Source organism: Mobula hypostoma, chromosome 7 (assembly GCF_963921235.1).
Source record: "Mobula hypostoma chromosome 7, sMobHyp1.1, whole genome shotgun sequence".
Taxonomy (NCBI): Eukaryota; Metazoa; Chordata; class Chondrichthyes; order Myliobatiformes; family Myliobatidae; genus Mobula; species Mobula hypostoma.
The window spans coordinates 10,416,805-10,439,608 of record NC_086103.1 but is presented as its reverse complement, the minus strand read 5'-3'; the positions used below and the strand labels follow the sequence as shown (position 1 = coordinate 10,439,608).

Here is a 22,804-nt window from a genome sequence, read left to right as displayed (position 1 = left end):
CTGCAGATTTTCTTTAGTTTGTAAAGAATTTAGTGTCGTAATTACAGTGCATACGATTGAGGGTTGGATGTAACAAAGGGATATCACTGATATGGACTGTCCATGGGTGACACCGTAATAGTTTTCGTGACCTCGGTACTTATTTTTTTGGTTTCTGTATATCGTTATATCGTACTCCTAACAGCAGGGATGTAGGATATGCCAAGCAGTGGCGAGGGTTATCTGTTTCTAATCTAAACTCATCCCTTCTCCTGCAAGAAAGAACAAAAACAGTGTCGCTATTTATTACTTCCTACTCAAACATATTTTAAAGTGCATGGAATTTACGCAAGAGCCAACAAGATTTCATTCCCCGCACTTTTTCATTCTTTTAAAGCAGCTCCCCTATGTACTTCTACATCCAACAATAACTCCGCATCTTTAATCCGGTCGAAGTGCGCAAAGCAGGCCCTTCCTCCCCCTCCCTCCCTTGCCCCCGTCCAACGATCTGCATCACAGGGAGAAGTGATTTGCATAGAACACTTCTATTCTACTCCTGAAGCATATTAATTTGGATAAATCCCCGTGGCTTGATCCAGCGTTTCCTGCAATATTTTGGGAAACTGGAGAGTACATTGCAAAGGCCTGGCGGAGATGTATCCACAGTTTATTTTTGTCAACTCTGAGGTACATCCAGGTGTTTTATGATGAACCTCTATTTAAAGACGTTTCAAGAGCAACCCAGGGATCTGCAGGCCGCTGACAATCTCTGGTAGGAAATTTACTGGGGGGCGGTTCCTGAGGGCCAGGATCTGCTAGCATTTGCATTGTGAAAAAATTAAGGGGATAGCTTGAATTTGTGCTTGGGATATCCTGTCGCAAAAGCTGGTCTGAGCTTTTTGAACAGGCGCTGAAGAAGACGACGAAATCAGGGTAGTAGATATTAACTGCATAAAGTTTAACAAGGCCTTTGACGTGGATCTTTATAGTTGTTTAGACTGAAAGGGTAACTCACATGGGATCCAAGACGAGTTAGTCAGCTGGATAAAAAATGACGAAATGGAATAATTCAGAGGTGCTAGTGGAGGGTTGTAATTTATGTTGGTGGTCTATGATCAATGGTGTGTCAAAGGTATCAGTGCAGAATTCATTCTTATTTGTTATTATATTTACTGTTTGCATGAAAGTATTGTTAATACGGTTAGTTTGCTTGTGGAAAATATCAGAAAAGGCAATGTACTAGAGAGTGAAGAATATTATCTAAGCTAAATTCAACGTCTTCTAGACAAGCTGTGCAAGTGGTCCAAGAAAGGTAGATTAAATATAAGTTAGACAAGTGTGACCTGTTTTAATTTGTTCCATTAAACCTGGTAGTGTGTACACAGTAATTCCTGCAAGTCTGAAGAGCATCGTGGAACAGAAACCTAAGGCGCAGGTATGTCGTTGCTGAAGGTAAAGACAGCGGTACACAGTGTGGGGAAGAAATAATTTAGTCTATTTGCTTTCATAAACCACTATTTAGATTACTGATCCGCAGCTTTATGTTGCAACTGTGCGGTTCGTTGGTGAAACTACACTTATAATATGGTGTGTGGAAAGATAGCAATAGCTGGAAATGGTAAAGAGATATTTCGCAAGGTGCTCCCAGCCCTGGTGGGCTTACGTTAGAAGGTGTGGCTGGATAGGCTGCACTTTTTTTTTTAATCAGTAAGATAGAAGACAGAGCATTGACCTTATGACAGTGTAAGAAATCAAACTGAGACAAATAAGAGTAGCGTTGATAGACCTGTTGGTCGGCATTGACATGTTCAGCCAAAGAGCTGATCTTAGAGCTTCATTACTAATGCAAGAAATTGGTCATCGCAATGTGGTGGTTCTACATTGGTGAAATAAAAGCAGATTCGGTGATTGATTTCAGTGCACAGGCTTACAAACATGCATCCGGTAGTTATCCAGGTTGATTCGATGTCTCACTAACACTTTGACCTTTTTCAATTTGGCTTCCCGCATTGTTTCAACGAGCCAAAAGCAAGACAGCAAGATTGAGGGGTAACACTTCATCTTCCTGTTGGGAATGCTTCAAAATTTAGTTTTGAATTAATTTTATTGTTACTTTCTAGCTGTCTGAATCAAAGCCGGCCATTGTTACCTGTCATTGTTTTCGCTTGTATTGTTCTCTATATATTTCTATGATTTGTAGGTGTAGTTTGGAGAACAATGTCCTTCGGTCTACCACCTGAATACAGACCTTAATGCTTACAGATACTAATTCCACCTGCTTGTTTTAACTTCATATTTCTCTATACCATACTCATTCCGGACATGTGCAATGACGCCTGAAAGGTATTAATATCCTGCCTCCACCTGCCCCTCTAGCAGCTCGTTTCCATTACCAGTTACAATTGTGTGAAAACATTCCCCCAAGTTCCACATCTATTTTTGGAATAATTATAAAACCATAATTCTAAAATGTGTAAACTTGGAATGCAAAACCAAGGTAATTTAAGACATTGAAATTTATTATCTAGCAGACAGAAATAATGCAGAAGGTTTATACTTAACAAATTTGAGATGGATACAAATTGAATTGGAGCTTGGTCAAAATGAACATGGACTATTATGAGTTTGAATTCATGCATGGTGATCCTGTTTCTTAGCAGAGTGGATTTTGCTTAGCAAAATAACAGAAATAATGATCAAGCATGGTTCATTCAGAGGGCGGGGAACATCTCAATTTTCTATCTGCTTTAGACTTGGGCGCAACTATTAAATAAAGATCACATTCTACGTTTTCAAAGCAGTGTGCCTTTCGCTTTGATAACTGAATACCGCACAATTTCTGCTTGAACATCTTCAAATAATTCAAACATTTGCACTGGTATCACTACCTTCATTTCTTAATGTTCGATATATAATTTGATTTTCCTCGCTCACTATAGAACCATGGAACTATAGAACATTACAGCACAGAAGCAGGCCCTTTGGCCCTTCTTGGTTGTGCGGAACCATTTTTCTGCCTAGTCCCACTGACCTGCACCTGGAACATATCCCTCCATACACCTCTCATCTATGTGCCTGTTCAAGTTTTTCTTAAATGTAAAAAGTGAGCCCACATTTACCATTTCATCTGACAGTTCATTCCACACTCTCACCACTCTCTGTGTGAAGAAGCCCCCCACTAATGTTCCCTTTAAACTTTTTCCCCTTCACCCTTACCCCATGTCCTCAGGTTCTTCTTTCTCCTCTAGCCTCAGTGGAAAAAAACCTGCTTGCATTCACTCTATCTATACCCATCATAATTTTATATACCTCTATCAAATCTTCCGTCATTATTCTACACTCCAAGGAATAAAGTTCAAACCTATTCAACTTTTCTCTGTAACTCAGCTTCTCAAGTCCCGGCAACATCTTTGTAAACCTTCTCTGCACTCTTTCAACCTTATTAATATCCTTCTGTAACTTTGTGACCAAAACGGCAGACAATACTCCCAATTCGGCCTCAAAAACGCCTTATACAACCTCCCCATAACATTCCAGCTGTTATACTCAATAGTTTGATTTATAAAGGCCAATGTACCAAAAGCTCTCTTTACGATCTTATCTACCTTTGACGCCACTTTTATGTAATTTTGTATCTGTATTCCCCGATTCCTCTGTTCCACTTCACGCCTCAGTGCCCTAACACTTACCTTGTATGTTCTCACTTGGTTTGTCTTTCCAAAGTGCAATACCACACACTTGTCTGTATTAAACTCCATCTGCCATTTTCAGCCCATTCTTCCAGCTGGTCCAAGTCCCTCCGCAGGCTCTGAAAACCTTCATCACTGTCCATTGCACCTCCAATCTTTGTATCATCAGAAAATTTGCTGATCCAATTTACCACATTATCATCCAGATCATTGATATAGATGACAAATAACACTGATCCCTGTGGCACACCACTAATCACAGGCCTCCACTCAGAGAAGCAATCCTCTGCTACCACTCTCTGGCTTCCTCTACTGAGCCAATGTCTAATCCAATTTACTACCTCACCATGTATACCTAGCGAATGAATCTTCCTAACTAACCTCCCATGCGGGACCTTGTCTAAGGCCTTACTGAAGTCCATGTAGACAACATCCACTGCCTTGCCTTCATCCACTTTCCTGGTAACATCCTCGAAAAACTCTAATAGGTTGGTTAAACATGACCTACCACGCCCAGAGCCATGTTGACTCTCCCTAATAAGTCCCCATCTATCCAAATACTTGTAGATCCTATTTCTTAGTACTCTTTCCGATAATTTACCTACTACCAACGTCAAACTTACCGGTCTATAATTTCCCGGATTACTTTCAGAGCCTATTTTAAACAACGGACCAACGTGAGCTATCCTCCAATCCTCCGGCACCTCACCTGTAGATACAGACATTGTAAATATATCTGCCAGGGCCCCTGCAATTTCAACAGTAGTGTCCTTCAAGGTCCGAGGTAATACCCTGTCAGGTCCTGGGAATTTATCTACTCTGATTTGCCTCAAGATAGCAAGCACCTCCTCCTCTTCAATCTGTATAGTTTCCATGACCTCACTACTTGTTTGCGTTATTTCCATAGACTCCGTGCCAGTTTCGTTAGTAAATACAGACGCAAAAAAAAACCTAAAAAACATATAAGCTGTCCTCCATTTCTTTTGGTTTCATGCATAGCCGACCACTCTGATTTTCATGAGGACCAATTTTGTCCCTTATTATCCTTTTTCTCCTAATATACCTGTAGAAGCTCTTTGGATTATTCTTCACCTTGAATGCCAAAACAATCTCATGTCTTCTTTTAGCCCTCCAGATTTCTTTCTAATGTATTTTTTCGCACTTTTTATACTCCTCAATCTCCTTATTTGTTCCCTGTTTGTTATACATGTCACACATCTCTCTATTCTTCTTTATCAAAGTTCCAATATCCCTTGAGAACCAAGGTTTCGGATTCTTATTCACTTTGCCTTTAATCCTGATAGGAATATAAAAACTCCGCACTCTCAAAATTTCTCCTTTGAAGACCTCCCACTTACCAATTACAGCCTTGCCAGAGAACAACCTGTCCCAATCCACGCTTTTTAGATCGTTTCTCATTTCTTCAAATTTGGCCTTTTCCAGTTTAGAACCTCAACCCGAGGACCAGATGTATCTTTCTCCATGATCAAGTTGAAACTAATGGTGTTATGATCACTAGAACCAACGTGTTCCCCTACACACACTTCCGTTACCTGTCCTAATTTATTTCCTAATAGGAGATCTAATATTGCATTCCCTCTAGTTGGTACCTCAATATGTTGGTTTAGAAAAATTTCCTGAACTTTTACGTGAGAATCAAAGCCCATCTGGTCTACGATTTAACTGGTTGTTATGCCAAAGAAATCATTGAAGGCTGTTAGAGCGACGGCAATTTTTCGGATTTGACGTGGCGTACTTTAACGCGCATATTTAATGCTACAGAATATAAATTTCCTGTTTTGGGAATTGTATGTATCTTCGGAACTTGATTAATCTCATTTAAGGGAGTCCATTTAAAAAAAATCCATTATTGAGTTGTTGAAATGATGGATAAAACCAGCTTAGATTTTCCGAATGGCTTTCATTGCAAACTGTCATTTTATACAGCAGACTGCATTAAAAGAAATTTACATTTGTTAAGAAAATACTTTGAAGAGAAAAGTTACGCAGAGAAATGCGTAATGTTTTCCTTTCGTTGCAAATTGAAATAAAGGAACCGTCAAAAAAAAAACCGGAGATGCCCGAAGCAAATGATACTCCATTAGTGTGTCTAATTATTTACACACACAGCTTATTGGAAGCGGTCACTCTTTAAGATACATGTTGGAGTCAGTCGGAATAAAATTTGTGCACACATGCATACCCGCCTGTCACAGGACCATGGGGGTTCCATCAACAGTGTATTTCTCTTTGAAGCGGGAATTTATTTAAGGTGCAGAAAATAACTAACGTACGTTGTTGAATGTGTACATCTAAAGAAGTAAGAGTAGACTAAAGCTATCTGCATCAAATTTGAATTTCTCTGTGTATTATCACATCAACGCTTGGAAAGTATTGACCATATTTAGCATGCTGAAATAGTTATACGATTCGGAGATGAAGCAGATTTGTACGGAATTTGGCTCAGTCCAATACCTATACTAGGAGAATTGTAGCTTCTTCTCAAATCGCAACAAATAAAACAAAATCCAGGGTTTCAGGGAAAGAGAAGAATAGTAATAATTAAGCAAATACTTGCTACGGCCAAATTAACTTAGAGATTTAAAAGTGCACCATGTGTCCAAGAACCGTAGAATAGAGGAGACGAGAGGGGTTGTAATTCCTTGATTTGGTTTGTCATATCCCATCTGACAAATCAGAGAATATCAGCGCAACACTCTACTGTAGTTCGGACAATATCTATCTCTTCACCAAAGGATGAAAACAAGCACCTTCCTCAATATCACAAACAAGAGAAAATCCGTAGATGCTGGAAATCCGAGCAGTACAACTAAAATGCTGGAGGAATTCAGCAGGCCAGAAAGCACCTAACTACCCCACTAAAGAATATCAGGTAGGGGGTGGTATCTGAGAGTTGGCGCTGGGCCTCAGCGGGGTAGAGGTCGGTGTGCCAGGCTGTTGCAGCGCCTCCCTTGACTGCGGCATTGGTGGCGAGGTTAAGATTAGTTCTCCTTTTCTCTAGTTCTGCTGAAGGATTTCAGCCCGAAATGTCGACTCTGTTTTTATTTCCATAAATGCTGCCTGGCCTGCTGCGTTCCTCCAGCATTTTCTGTGCGATTCTCTTCAATATGTATTGTTTTGTCGGTTCCTACTGTTTGCAATGGGTTATCGCCTTTGCCTTAATCCCTTTAAAATGATGCACAGAGATAGAAATTCTCACTTTTTTCTGTCTAACCCAGATATTTATTTAACCATCAGCATCCATTTACCTAGCCAATACATCAAATAAAGCGTACGATCAGTTTGGAATTTCGCTAATTCAATCTGGAAATTAGAAGGGCGAATTTAACGAAGGGGAGATCGGTAAACCCTTTACCCTTTAAATATACTTTAAATCTGCGTCAGTGAAACTTAATCGGTTAGCAGCATGTGATTCCTGTTCTGGACCCGGCGATTCTGTTTGTTAAAGAAATCTCACTGGAAATCATTTTTTGGAAAATTCGAAATGGCTTCAATTGTCGGTGATATCAACAGTGCTATGCTCTTATACTCCCATATCAGAAAAGTAACTAGCAAATTCTCAAGAATATCCATTCAAGTTGGGTGAGACTTGAACTGGAATTCATGGGTTAAAGGTGAAAGGTGAAACTTTTAAGGAAAACATAAGGGAAATCTTCTTTCCGCAAAGATTATTGCGAGTGTGGAATGAGCTGCCAGTGTAAGTGGTGGAAGAGGGTTCGAAAGAGAAATTTGGATAGGTACACAGATGGGAGGTGTATAGGGGAGTATGGTCCAGGTGCAGGTAGATAGGAATCGGTAGATTAGAGTTCGGCACGGACACGATATGTCGAAGGTACCGTTTCTGTGCTGTAGTGCTCTATGATGCTAACATCTGCTCCGAATACTAAAAAAAATGTGCTATTGCTTGTAAAAGTATTGGTAAGAGAGATAATACACTGTAACTGTCAAAGACAGGAAAATATCTTCTAAAATTTTAACAGAATTTTGTTATGCATAATATACCAGTCTGGGTTTCTCAGGCTTCAACGCTGTAAAAGTAGAATCTTCTTGCTCCCAAATATAATCTGACTGGTAACTAACGACGCCAATTTATGCACAACTGCCATCTGAATGAATAGGTGGACCTGTCTAAACTGTTCTGGACACGCGTTAAAAATTCGGGCATTTGTTATTTGTCCGAAACACGAAAGGAGATTTAAAATTTAGCTCAAAGTTCCGACATTTGAGGACAAGCTCCCATCTAACTTTAGGTAATACGACATTCGTTGCTAGACGCTGTAAACAAATATAAATCGTTAATTTTTTTTTATCAATAATTGCGTTTTCTGTTTGCAAGACTCATTTAGAATAACAATGCAGATTAATAGCTTGTATTTGTTGAAGAAGCTGATTGCGTCGCTGTCTACCAATGAGACGTTGAAATGCAAAGATGCATACGTTACCCTTGCCCACATCCAGAATAAAATGTCAGAATCGACGGAAAGACGAGCCGTGCCTGCCTTGAAATTGTTGAGGTCAGATGAGAAAAATAATTCGCATGTTTGTTTAGGTTCTGTAACAAAATATATATCTACTTAATATAGCATATGGGTGGAGGTGTTTGCCATTTAATCTTACTGACGTCAAGTTGTGAGAGTTAATGAATGTGGAAGAATCGCGTACCTACTGAGGAGTGCTTTCGTTGCGAGTGTTTGCGTGGTTTCCCTTTGTGCAGCGGATCTAATTTTCTGGCTGATTCGTTTTTCTATTCCCGAGGAAATCGAACAAGGTGTATTTGTTGGGATTATGGGTCAGACTTTGGGACTAAGTATCAGTTCTAAAATTTCGGCTCAGGTTTGTTGTTTCTATACTAATCCCATAGTTGAAGTAAGAGTTATAAAATCTTAATTGTTTAACCGCATACTGTGTCCGGCTTGTCATTTCGGGGTACTGATTTGAAACCGGGGACACATCCCACAGCATCCACCCAAATGGCAATCTCAAGGTTTGGCCGGACAGGGGGTTTTCACCCCGTGATCATGCCACTAGGGTAAATCGAGAGTTGCAATTGTATTCATACAACCCAGAAGGCGTCACAAAAGTAGAGATTTCTCTAGCTCTGTCCGTCAATGGAACACACCAATACCCTTTCAACAGACCAATCCTTGTAAGAAATTTAGCTTTTCCAACCTTATCTATGCAATCATCCACCCTAGGGATGGGATAAGCATTTGTTTTTTGTTGCTGTCCTTACCTTCCTACAGTCAGTGCAAAACCTAATACCACCATCGGGTTTAGGTACTATAACACAAGATGAGCTCGAATTTGAAGTTGAAGGGCTATTAAAACAATTTTTCAGCATATATTCAATTTGTTCCTTGCCAATTTACATTTACTCCGTTCATACTATAGGAGTGTTGCTTAATCGTTTGGGCATCTCCAACGTCCACATCATGTGACGTGACGGTGGTTCCATTCGGAACATCAGGAAATAAATTTTTTAATTTCAAAATTAATTCTTTCGTTTGTTGTCTTTGCTGTGTTTGTAAGTGTAGCAACTTGTTATCAATATTTTGTAAAACAACCGAGTTCATTAGCCTTACTGGGACCATGTTTGGCTTATGAAAAGTTTCATTCACAGGGTCTTCAGTCTCGGCTGCAGCTGCTGGATATATCTCACCAAAGGTCATTTTCTCTTAATAAGATTTTTTCATATTGATATGACAAAGCTGTGTTTTTCGCTTATGATCCGGTGTTTTGATTATGAAATTTACATCATTAACCTGAGACTCAATCTGATAAGGACCTAAAAATCTCGCCTGAAGAGGGTTTGAACTTTTAGGTAATAGTACTAAAACCTTATCTCCTACTTGAAGTTTTCTCAGACAGGCTTGTTTATCAAACCAGCGCTTCATTTTCCCTTGAGCTGTTTTCAAGTTTTGGTTTGCTATTTCGCAAATTTTGTACAGCCTGTCCTTGAAGTTCAGCACGTAGTCTAACAAATTAATATGTAAGTCTTTATTAATCCACTGTTCCTTTAACAAGGTCAAATGTCCCCTCAGTCTATAACCAAATACAAGTTCAAAAAGGCTAAAGTACAGTGATTCCTGCACCGATTCTCTTGCTGCGAACGAAAGCAAACGTAGCCCTTTATCCCACTCACTAGAACTACTCCTTCCCATTAACTGACCTGTCCCCTTTAATCTGCATCTGCGCTTCTCACCTGTTTGAGCAGCTACATGAAATATAGGCATTATGATTTGTTAAATTACTGTCAGGCATATACCAGCCCTCAAAGGAATTTCCCTGTAAGATTACCGATCCGATTGACATTTATAGAACATAGAATAGTACAGCACAGTACAGACCCTTCGGCCCACAATGTTGCGTCGACCTTCAGACCCTGCCTCCTATATAACCCCGCACCTGACAGTCCTCCATATACTTGTCTAGTAATCTCTTAAACTTCACTAGTGTATCTGCCTCCACCACTGACTCAGGCAGTGCATTTCACGCACCAACCCCTCTGTGGGTAAATAACCTTTCTCTAATATCCCCCTTGAACTTCCCACCGCTTACTTTAAAGCCATGCCCTCTTGTATTGAGCAGTGGTGCCCTGGGGAAGAGGCGCTGTCTATCCAGTCTATCTTTTGCACATATTATCTTGTATACCCCTATCATGTCTCCTCTCATCCCCCTTCTCTCCAAAGAGTAAAACCCGAGCTCCCTTAATCCCTCATCATAATGCATACTTTCTAAACCAGGCAGCATCCTGGTAAATCTCCTCTGTACCCTTTCCAACGCTTCCACCTCCTTCCTAGAGTGAGCCGACCAGAACTGTAGACAGTACTCCAAGTGTGGCCTAACCAGTTTATGTAGCTGGTACTTATGTTGAGTATTTATTCCCTCCTGTATCGATCCCTTCGTTTTTCTCCTGCAAAGAATAGCTTTTGATGTAGCTGGCTATTTTATCGACGCAATCTTGCTTCTCGTTGAAGGGCGTTGGATTTATGGACAGGAATACGCCCAACGGCTAACTACATCGGTCCGTGTAGCTTATACATAAACTAAGCCCAAGTAAGTATTATAGGTTTCTCCCAGGGTACTAAACCCCAATAGTCCACACAACAAAAGTAATTTCTTCATAATTCAGTTTTCCTTCTTCCCTTCTTCAGGAGATGACAACTTGCACTTGGTTCCCTGTATCCATTCAGCCTTCCCTTAGACTTTCACAGCAGTCCTTGTTACCAGAAGCACCTGATTTCACCCCCTTTCCACCTAGAAGAAAGGGAGTCTTTCATAAGCGTCTTTACGTATACATTGTCTCCAGGTTAAAGGAATGAATGTACTTTTTTTTCTCCCAGCTTAGGGAAGGCAGCAGCTACATGTCCTCAGTTTGCTCTTATTGCTTTGCCTCACAAATTCTATGTTTTCTCATCGGTTCTGAGCACGGTTGTTTGTGCTTTAATCAAAGGAGGCCAGAGACTCCGGCGGTATAGGCCTTCACATTAATACTTCGAACTGAGTCAATTTAGTAGTCCGTCTCACCTGATTTCCTAGAGACTATAATGTTATGGGAAGAGCCTCTGGCTATTTCAATTGAGTTTCCTGATATACCTTAGCCAATATGTATTTTAATACTCCATTCATTCTTTCTTTTAGTCCCGAGGACTGCGGCTGTTATGGAAGGTGGTATTCAACAGTAAATCCTAACACCGGAACCAATTCCTTAATTATTTTAGATGAATGGAACCCCAAATCTAGGAATAATTTCCTTCATGAATATCTTGACCGCAGGTAGGCTGTCATCTTCTCTGGTGGGAAACGCCTCCCCCATTTGGAGAACATATCTATTATCACCGATACTTATAACCTCCGCTGGCTGGTATCTATCTGCAAATTGGCTATAGTGCCGTCGCGGGTGGAAAATGATCAAATTTAGCTGGTGAACTTCCCCCATTGTGTCACTAGCAAATCTCACAGCTTCGCACAACCTGTCCAGCAATTATTGTTAGTCCGGGTGCAAACCATTATTGATGTATAATACCCCGATTCCTGGGACATAGAAGGAGATTATCCGGATGTCTCCATACCCCCTCAGAGTCCTGAAAACTCTGTTTTCCCTTTCATACTCCCTTATCTTTTTGTGGAGTGCCGTCCTTGTCGGAAATTAAATTTTGCAGATTTGGTGTGAGGGTTACAAGAGTACATTGCACCTGCATATGTACCCCAGCATAACTTTTTCTGCATTATCGGCTTCTTCAGCAGATGCGTCCACAGCAGCGTTTCCCTTACTGATGGGGTCTGAGCCATTAGTGTGAGCTTCATACTTAATGACAGCAGCTTGTTTGGGCATCTGCATTGCTTGTAACATTTTTATGAGATACGTATGGTGAGTGGGTTTACCCGCAGAAGTAATGAACCCCCGAAATTTCCAAAGTGATCCAAAGTCATGTCCCACCCCAAAGCCTACCTAGAGTCCGTATAGATGTTTATTGTGTGTCCCTCGTGTAAGAGTAAATAGCTCCGCTGCCTGAGCAGAAGTTCCTTGGGGGATGGTTTGTACCTCTAAAGTTTCAAAGACAGTCACTATTGCATAGTTTTCTAAGAGGATGTGATGGCTTGGCTTGCAAGGAGAGCTCTTTATATAAAGCATTAATTCTAGGTTATCAAGAGGTACAGCGCATAGGCTAGCGGACAGGCTTTAACACAGTCATAGGAACCAGGGTGGTCGGGCTGAATGCAGGTGCTCTTTTAAAAGTCGAATTCGACCGTTTAAGTATCCCGTGCGGTGGGCGGTATTGAAATGTTGCGTAGCAGCTGAGTTGAGGAGCAACATTGCAACAGAGGGGTCAGTGGCATACAAGCATGCTACAGTATTAACGGTGCAGCCTTCTCGACTACTGACGCTGTTGTTACCACCGTCCTTAAATATCGTGGCATTCCTCTAACGACTAGATGTAATAGGTTGGAAAAATGCGGCACTGGTCTTCGTAAGCCACCGTGGGTTAATACTGCGACTGCGAAACGCTCATTTTCATTCACATACAGCTGGAACGGCTTGCTGTACTAGGGCAATCCTCAGTCCATTGTATTGTATCAGATGCATCCTACGTTACTGCGGCTCGTAGGACAGCATCACAGATGCGGTATTCAGGTACTCAATATCGACAGTAATTCGTCATTGCCAGGAAAGGTATCATCCGTCTCTTGGCAGAAGGTCTGGAAGACTGAGCAATAAGAGTCACACGCTGCGGCTCCAGTCGGCGGGTTCCTTAGTGCAATATATACCCCAAATATTTCACCGTCGGCCGTCAGAGTTGGAAGATCGACAAGGAGGTTGTATGTCCTCTGGCAGCAAGATCATTCAATAACGTCACACATTCTTCTGTACAATCAGCCAGTGTCTGTCAGGCCAGAAATAAATCGTCTGCATATTGTAAAATCATGTTGCCTCCAGCCACTAGTAAATTTTCTAGATCATCACGAATAGCGGCTGCGCAGAGAACCGGACGTAATGTTTAATCCGGCAGTAAACCTGTCCACGTGTATTGCTGTCCATTACAGTCTATGAGAAGGCAACCAGATACTGACTGTCCTCATGCAGTGGTAAAGAAAAATAAGAAGAGTACAAATTAATCACCGTATACCAGTATCACATTCGTATCCGTAACGTTCGGTGAAATGGGCTGGACTTTCTGATTTATAGCCCGCAGATCCTGGATAAAACGCCGCTCATTCGGCCTCCCTGGTTTGGGAATGGATAATATCAGCGTATTGCAAGGGCTTTGAGTTAATCGCAGAACCTGTTGTCACAATGACGTCTCTATGACAAGTTTAATAACCCGATGGTTTCTGGAGTTAGGCGTTATTGTTTGATGGACGGTAGTCAGGCACTTTGTTAGGAGTCACCTGATGGGGAACTACTGACTTTAACTAATCCTACATGACTAGTATCTGGGGGACTGCCTATGATCCCAAATCAATAGGAGTAATAGGAGGTTTCACTTCCAGTGAGGCACAGCGCAGTGAACGTTGGCCCTTCAGGAAGAGCTCCTTCTGTTTCCTTTTGAACTGAATCTCAGCTGCTATTCTCTCAGGGCCAAACTATCTCTACCCGATAAGAATATTAGATCCCCCTTACCTTCATGTTAAGATGCTTGGTTACTATATTCGTCATCGGGATCTGGATTCCTGAAGGCCACAGCACAATGTAGTGCAGATACCAGTTTACAAGTTCCGATCAAATCATTCAATAATTCTCCGGCTTTAATGTCATCTTCTATTTGCTGCCACAGCCAATCTCCCCAGGCTTTCCCCCCACTGTGCCAACTGTAGCGAACTGCATTATAGTGCGGAGTTCGGGTAATCTATTCTCGGGGGTTTCAAGATATAATCCTGCGGAGGTACAATGAATTACCGATTTAGTGTTTAGAGTGTGTGGCGTCCAAGCAAAGTAAGAGGTGCGTTCTCTGCTATAACAAATGTTTCATCAATCGAAAATTTCCCTGCTTGTTTTTAACCGACTCGGACAGGGGTTCTATCATAGGAACTCTGGTCACCTCTGCAGTCTTAATACCTTTGCTGTCTTTTGGTAATGCCACTTCAGATTGGGCAATTTAAAATAATGTGCTACCTCTGATCGGGGACAATTTATAAACGTTTGCTTTGGGAGTGTTTTTTTTCCCTGCAGGGGTATCCCTGCACCAGATTCCTGGAAAGCTACCATTTTACTTCTCAAATCATGTTGTGTACCTCAGACCGAATACAGCGTTTTTGTATCAACACATTCCCTACTGTTAGCGAGGAGCCTGGAAGAGAGTCTGAGCTAATCGTCGGCCCCTCCTCGGCTGTTGCTGTTGTTGCTGCTGCTGTTGGCGGTCACAATGCCAGGACACCATAACAGCCATTTCTATTATTTCCATATCATCTGGAAGCTCCAGATAAGGACGAAGTAATGCTATTGGAGGATATAGTCTGGGTCTGAGACGGTCGGAGCCGAGGGTCCTGATGCGAGCACCTCGGCATTCTGCGTAATTTGGTTTAACCCTCGGAGGCTGGTGCCGATTTCCCACCTCTTCCCATTCGTTAAAGCACCACATTAGACACAGTATTTTAAATTCCAATTAGGATCTCTGCACTCTGATTTTGTTTCATTCAGCAAATGCTGAAACGTTTTAGAAAAAACGATCCACCATAGAGCCAATCCACATAACTCCACCCATAGAGATCACGAGAAAAACGGTTTCAGAGTATTTGCTATCTCCCGTTTCCATCCAAATCTTGTCATCGGGGGACCCCGGGAAACCAGCGGGTCACTTAAGAGTTGTTTGGTCTTCAAATTTTTGATCTTCTTTCGTGTATTCTTATTCATTGGCACCTTTGCCAGAGGATCAGAGGGCAGCGATTGAAGAGATGGTTCTCCTCAGCTCTCCTCAGGTCGTTGAAACGTTCCGTTATTATTATCCATTTTCCTCCTCCAGCTACCGTTGAAACTATTTTTAACAACTATGCAAGATCTAATATTCTTTACAGGTAATATGTACAATCCCTTCTCTCCACTGCTTGACAAAGCACCTATCATTTGCCAAGGTCTCCTTAAGTTTAGTCTAGATTTAGTCTCCCGATGCTCTCAGGCTCCCTTCTTCCAAACCCACTCTTGTTCCTTTACTCGAACTCATGGGTCACCGGCCGGTATGTCACAGCGCCGGCACCCGCGACCAGTATCGATCCATGTTCCTCGAGCGAGTCCCTAGGATGGACTCACCCTCGTCGAATTTTGACTTCTAGCTTTTAAGTAAGTCTCATGGATAGATTCGTTCGCAATCTCGTATCATAAGGATCCTATCTTCGTCGCCAAATTACGATCGAAGAATCTAGCCTGTTTTTACCGTATTTTAATGTAAAAGAATTTCACCAGGTTATCACAGACACGGACGCAGACCTCGCTGCACAGTTTACCCTCTAATGCGTGATTACGGGGAACTGTTGTCTTACGATTCCCACAATATCAGGCGACTTCTGAATTTTTTAATAGAAACATTTGGACAATAACGAACAGCTAAACCTAGTTAGTCACCTATTGCAAGAAACACTCGTTAGGTATCAGCCAATACACAAGTGTTACCACGCGGTATATAATATGAGAACTGCACGTCCACGTTCAGTTCCCCTATTAGTCAAAGTCTCAGACAAAGGTTAATCATTATTGGCATCATCTTTTGCTAGCTTTGTCAGCTAGCAAAAACAAGACAGAGTTTATGTCTTATCCTGACACCCTCATGATCCAAATCAATGGCAATTCCGAGCTAGCAAAGCTTGACATTAAAATTTAATACACAATTTAATTTTCTTTCACTTTCAACCATGGGTTGAGGCTGCCCCAATACAATGACACTTCAACTGTATAAGCTCACCCGCAACGTTTCTTCGAGCAGATCTTATCATAGAACAAATGCACAAATCAAACTGTCTTGGTCGCATACATGGGAAACCAAACAATAAATCTCATTGGATCATAAAAATGCTCATGGAACCAAGCTACTCTCTGTTGCATACTGACTGAACTTCTAGGTAGTGCTAAAATTATGGCAAAAATGCCATGTAATGGTTGTTGTTATATTTTACGATGATAAACGTTGAAAATAAAATGAATTGAGCAACTTTATCAACAACTACATTTTATGGTGTGCACCATTAAATTTAGGAGAACGGTACAGCTTTAAGAACATCAGTTGTAATTGACGAAAAGAACTGGTTGTGTCGCTGTCTACCAATGAGAAAGTGAATTTCACAGTTGGATCCATTGCCCCTCCTACGCCCAGAATAAAAGGACAGAGGCAACGAAAGAGACAAGCATTACGTGCGTTTATATTATGGTGTTAAGCTGAGGCGTAAAAATCTTCTGTCTGTTTAGATTCGGTCTTTATCTGCATGCGTTTCCGTCTTGTAGGAAGGACTTGTTCGGGATTAATTGAGCAGAGGCCTGAGTAAATTAATTGAATGCGGAACAATGGCGTCCAAATCCATATTAAGCTTCACTGTAATTGCACACAGTTTTATCGTGTGTGCTGCGGATCAAATTCTAGGACAATTTCGTTATTCTATTCCCGAGGAAATGGTGGAAGGGACAATTGTTGGGAATATTGCTCAAGATTTGGGATTGAATGTACCGCTTTTGTCAGCTCGTAAATTTCGTCTCAGCTCTAATGACGGAGAACGATACATGAAGGTTAGTTTGGATAATGGGCTTTTATCGATTTGTAAAATAATCGACAGGGAACGTATTTGTGGGCAAGCAGATATGTGTACTATACCTTTGGAAATAATACTGAAAAATCCATTAGAGGTGTACCGCGGCGAAGTGGAGATTCTTGACGTAAATGACAATTCTCCTACATTTCGCGACACACATATTGCCTTACAAGTGTCTGAAGCAATTACACCGGGCGTACGTTTTCGACTCAACAGCGCGGAAGATGCTGATACTGGAATGAATACGGTCGCGAATTACACAATCAGTTCGAGTGACTACTTCAGTCTGAAAACACGGAGAACCGAGGAGGGTATTATAATTGCTGAGTTACTGTTAGAGAAACCTTTGGATCGAGAGCTACAATCATCCTTTCAACTGGTGCTTACTGCTGAGGATGGTGGCAATCCCCCGAGAACCGGAACAGCTCAGATTCTCATTACTGTACTGGACTTCAATGATAATCCTCCTGTATTCGAGCGTGATGTTTACAGGTGCACTATTCGTGAAGACGCACCACAAGGTACCATTGTGTTAAAAGTTAAAGCAAACGATTTGGACGAAGGGCTGAATGCAGAGCTAACATATGCATTCAGTGATGCTATTACTTCGCGAAGAATGCGTGATTTGTTTTCCCTGGACCCTAAAACTGGCGAGATTCGAGTCAAAGGGCCGCTAGATTTTGAAAAATCAACCAGCTATTCACTGGATATTCAAGCTGTTGATCACGGGTCACCTGCGATTACGGGACACTCGAAAGTGCTGATCAAGGTAACTGATGTAAATGACAACGCACCCGAGATAAAAGTGACGTCAGCCACAAACCAAATCCCGGAAAATGCTACCCCCGGAGACTTAATCACCTTGATTGATGTTATCGATCGTGATTCTGGAGAGAACGGTCAAGTGCGCTGCGAAATACCACAGGACGTCCCTTTTATGCTACAAAGATCGTCCAATCATTATAAATTAATTACAAGTGGAACGTTGGACCGTGAAACGGTGTCTGATTATAAAATACTTATTTCAGCCTGGGATTTGGGATCACCTTCACTGTCAACAAATATAACCATCCATATCGTAGTTACAGATATAAATGACAATGCCCCACGCTTTACTGAACTGCCCTACAACTTTTATGTGACTGAAAATAACTCTCCGGGCGCTTCTATCTTCGCAGTAACAGCTTCAGATCCTGATCTGAGACAGAATTCCTATGTTTCTTATTCCATTCTAGACAGTTACATTCAAAACTTGCCAGTGTCGACGTACCTGAGCGTTAACTCTATGAACGGCACCATTTACGCTCTGCGATCTTTTGACTATGAGGAACTGAAAAGTTTTCAGATCCATGTTCAGGCCCGTGATGCTGGAGTGCCGCCGCTGAGCAGCAGCGCTACTGTGAATGTCATCATCCTGGATCAAAATGACAACGCACCAGTGATTGTTTCACCTTCAGAGCATGGTGAGTCATCAGCTGTGGAAACTCTGCCCCGGTCAGCGGGTCAGGGGTACTTGGTCACCAAGATAATGGCCACTGATGCAGATTCTGGTCAGAACGGACGGTTATTTTACCAAATGGTGAAAGCTACTGATCCCAGTTTGTTTATTATCGGTCAAACGTCTGGTGAAATCAGAACAGCGCGCAAAATCTTGGAGGAGGATCTCAACACACAAACTTTGGTAATCTTGGTGAAAGACAACGGGCAGCCAAGCCTATCTAGCACAGTTACCCTTCACATCACTATTTTGCAGAACAGCACCGAAACTCTCACCAAAAGCAGTAATTTAGTGAGAAATTCGGACTATTTATCCGATCTAAATCTTTATTTATTGGTTATTTTCAGTTGCACATCCATTGTCTTTCTTCTGATTATCATCGTGCTCATCGGAATCAAGTGTAAACAGGACAGAAATAACTCCCAAGTGTATACTTCCCCCAGTTATTGTTACAAACGTGGGGATATGCAGGACACATTTAATCGAAGATCTGCAATGGAGGAAACATTACGCTATCCTGGTACGGACCAGGTAGTCCGCATGCCAGGACTGCCTCAGTACTCGGTCTGCCTGTCTCCAGAATCAGCGAAAAGCGACTTCCTTTTCTTGAAGCCGTGCGGCCCTGCCATTTCTCAGGCCCAATGCTAAATTACAGGGAACTACAACATTAACATATACTTATTTCATGTGAGCTTATTTTTGTTTATATCCTGTGATGTGGTATACTGGGGTAAAGTATTTCAGAACATAGTCCTTTCCAGCAACTGTTTTTGTAATGTTCTGTTGACAAAGAGTATAGTTGTTATGATGGTCAAAGATAAAATTTACATCAATCGGAGTCCACCCGTCTGAGCGTGGCATCTGTTACCTCTGGAGAATCTTACCAGCTGTCACTGAATGGCATTTTCAAATGTGTTGCTATTCAGTCGGTTGCGTGAAAAAGAAAATAACGCATCGATTCGTATGTGTACTTGATGTTGTGATATTTTGAAAATTGAGATTAAAAATGCATTGACACATTGAACTGTGTTCTAGTTGAGGTACTAGCAATTCACAGAATAAATCCGGAGGCAAATGTGCAGATGTTTTCATTTGAGAGACCAAAAATATACTGCAGACCCTTAGCCTGTCAGTCTGCATCTGTGAAAAAGCAGTTGTTTTCTTAGTTTCACATCCGTGCTGCCTGTCAGAGCAAGTAAAATGAATAAAGAACTTAGTAACACACACAAAATTCAGCCTGGCCCGCTGAGTTCCTCCAGCACATTGTGTATGTTGCTAGGATTTTCAACATCTGCAGATTTTCTTTAGTTTACAAAGAATTTAGTGTTGCAATAACAGTGCATATGATTGAGGGATGGATGTAATAAGGTGATATCACTGATATGGACAGTCCATGGGTGACACCGTAATAGTTTTCGTGATCCCGGTAATTATTTTTGTTTGGTTTCTGTATGTCGTACTGCTAACAGCACGGATGTAGGATATGCAGTCGCGAAGGTTACCTATCTCTAATCTAAACTCATCCCTTCTCCTGCAAGAAGGAACAAGAACAGTGTCGCTATTTATTAATTCCTACTCAAACAGATTGCAGAGTGAAGGAGTTTACGCAATAGTCAACAAGATTTTCTTCCTCACACTTTTTTATATTCCTTTAAAGCAGCTCTCCCATGTACTTCTGCATCCAACAACATCTTTAATCCGGTCGAAGTGCGCAAAGCAGGCCCTTCCTCCCCTCCCTCCCTTGCTCCTGTCCAACGATCTGCTTCGCAGGGAGAAGTGATTTGCGTAGAACACTTCTATTCTACTCCTGAAGCATATTAATTTGGATAAATCCCCGTGGCTTGATCCAGTGTTTTCCGCGATATTTTGGGAAGCTAGAGAGTACATTGCAAGGGCCTGGCGGAGATGTATCCACAGTTTATTTTTGTCAAGTCTGAAGTACAGGCAGGTGTTTTATGATGCACCTACATTTAAAGAAGTTTCAAGAGCAACCCAGGGATCTGCAGGCCGGTGACAATCTCTGATAGGAAATTTATTGGTGGGGGGGGGGGGCGGTGGGGGCGGCGGGGCGGGTTCCTGAGGGCCAGGTTCTGCAGCATTTGCATTGGGAAAAAAATAAGGGAATAGCTTGATTTTGTGCTTGGGACGTCCTGTCGCAAAAGCTGGTCTGAGCTTTTTGCACAGGCGCTGAGAAAGACGACGAAAACAGGGTAGTAGATATTAACTGCATAAAATTTAACAAGGCCTTTGACATGGTTGTTTACAGTTGTTTAGACTGAAAGGGTAAGTCACATGGGATCCAAGACAAGTGAGTCAGCTTGATAAAAAAATGACGAAGTGGAATAATTCAGAGGTGCTAGTGGAGGGTTGTAATTTATATTGGTGGTCTGTGATCAATGGTGTGTCAAAGGTATCAGTGCTGAATTCATTCTTCTTTGTTATTTATATTACTGTTTGCATAAAAGTATTGTTTGCACGTTTAGTATGCTTGTGGAAAATTTCAGAAAAGGCAATGTACTAGAGAGTGAAGAATATTATGTAAGCTAAATTCAACGTCTTCTAGAAAACTGTGCAAGTGGTCCAAGAAAGGTAGATCAAATATAGGTTAGACAAGTGTGACATGTTTTAATTTGCTCCATTAAACCAGGAAATGTGTACACAGTAATTCCTGCAAATCTGAAGAGTATCATAGAACAGAAACCTAAAGGCGCAGGTATATCGTTGCCTGATGGTAGAGACAGCGGTACACAGTGTGGGGAAGAATTAATTTAGTCCATTTAGTTTCATAAGCCACTATTTAGATTACTGATTCGGTAATTTATGTTACAACTGTGCGGTTCGTTGATGAGACTACACGTATAATATGGTGTGCGATTTATGTTGGCCAGCTAACGGAAAGATAGCAATAGCTGGTAATGGTAAAGAAACATTTCGCAAGGTGCTACCAGCACTGGAGGGCTTACCTTAGAAGGAATGGCTGGATAGGCTGAACTTTTTTTAGTCAGTAAGATAGGAGACCGAGCATTGACCTTATGACAGTGTATAAAATCAAACTGAGACAAATAAGAGTAGCGTTGATAGGCATTTTGGTCGGCATTGACATGTTCAGCCAAAGAGCTGATCTTAGAGTTTTATTACTTATATAAGAAATTGGTCATCGCATTGTGGTGGTTCTACATTGGTGAAATAAAAGCAGATTCAGTGATAGATTGTAGCGCACAGGCTTTCAAACATCCATCCGGTAGTTAATAACGTTAATTCGATGTCTCATTAATACTGTGACTTTTCTGAGTATGGCTTCCCGCATTGTTTCAAAGAGGCAAAGGCAAGACAGCAAGATTGAGGAGTAACACTTCATCTTCTAGTTGGGAAAGTTTCAAAATTTAATTTTGAATTAATTTTGTTGTTTCTTTCTAGCCGCCTGAATCAAAGCTGGCCATTCTTGCCTGTCATTATTTTCGCTTGTATTGTTTACTCTATATTTCTATGATTTATAGGTGGTACATTAGAGAACAATGTCCTTCGGTCTACCACCTGAATACAGGCCTCAATGCTTATAGATACTAATTCCACCTGTCTCTTTTAACTTCATATTTCTCTATACCATACTCATTCGGGGCATGTGCAATGACGCTTGAACGGTATTAATATCCTGCCTCCACCTCCCCCTCTGGCAGCTCATTTCCAATTAAAATTTTGTAGAAACATTCCTCCAAGTTCCCTTTCAATTTTCTGAGTAATTATAAAACCATAATGCTAACATTGATATTTATTAGGTGGCATGCAGAATTTTTGCAGAATGTTTATACATAACAAACTTGATATGGCTACAAATTGAATTGGAGCTTGTTGAAAATGAAGCTGGACGTTTGTGAGTTTGATTTTATGCATGGTGATCTTGTATCTTAGCAGAATGGATTTTGCTTAGTAAAATGACAGAAATAATGATCAGAGGGCGGGCAACATCTCAATTTTTTTTATCTGCTTTCGACTCGGGCGCAACTATTAAATAAAAATCACATTTTACATTTTCAAAGCAGTGTGTTTTTCGCTTTGATAACTGAATACAGCGCAATTTCTGTTTAAACATCTTCAAATAATTTAAACATTTACGTTGGTATCACTACACCCTTTTTTGAATGCTCAATATGTAATTAGATTTTCGTCGGTCACCATAGAACCATAGAACCATCGAACATTACAGCACAGAAACAGATCTTTTGGATCTTCTTGGCTCTGCCGGACCATTTTTCTGCCTAGTCCCACTGACCTGCACCTGGACCATATCCCTCCATATACCACCCATCCATGTAACTGTCCAAGATTTTCTTAACTGTTAAAAGTGAGCACACATCTACCACTTCATCTGGCAGCTCATTCCACA

The 22,804-nt window shown here is 41.3% G+C and overlaps 1 protein-coding gene across 1 annotated transcript in view; it reads left to right on the top strand.

The window, feature by feature from the left end:
- The window catches only part of LOC134349877 (protocadherin Fat 3-like), a 146,019-nt gene that overhangs the window by 3,151 nt on the left and 120,064 nt on the right, over positions 1-22,804 (top strand). The window contains exons 2-3 of the mRNA XM_063054842.1: positions 12,720-12,817; positions 16,650-19,065. Of these exons, the coding sequence (XP_062910912.1) occupies positions 12,720-12,817; positions 16,650-19,065 (2,514 nt within the window). The remainder of the gene's footprint in view (positions 1-12,719; positions 12,818-16,649; positions 19,066-22,804) is intronic.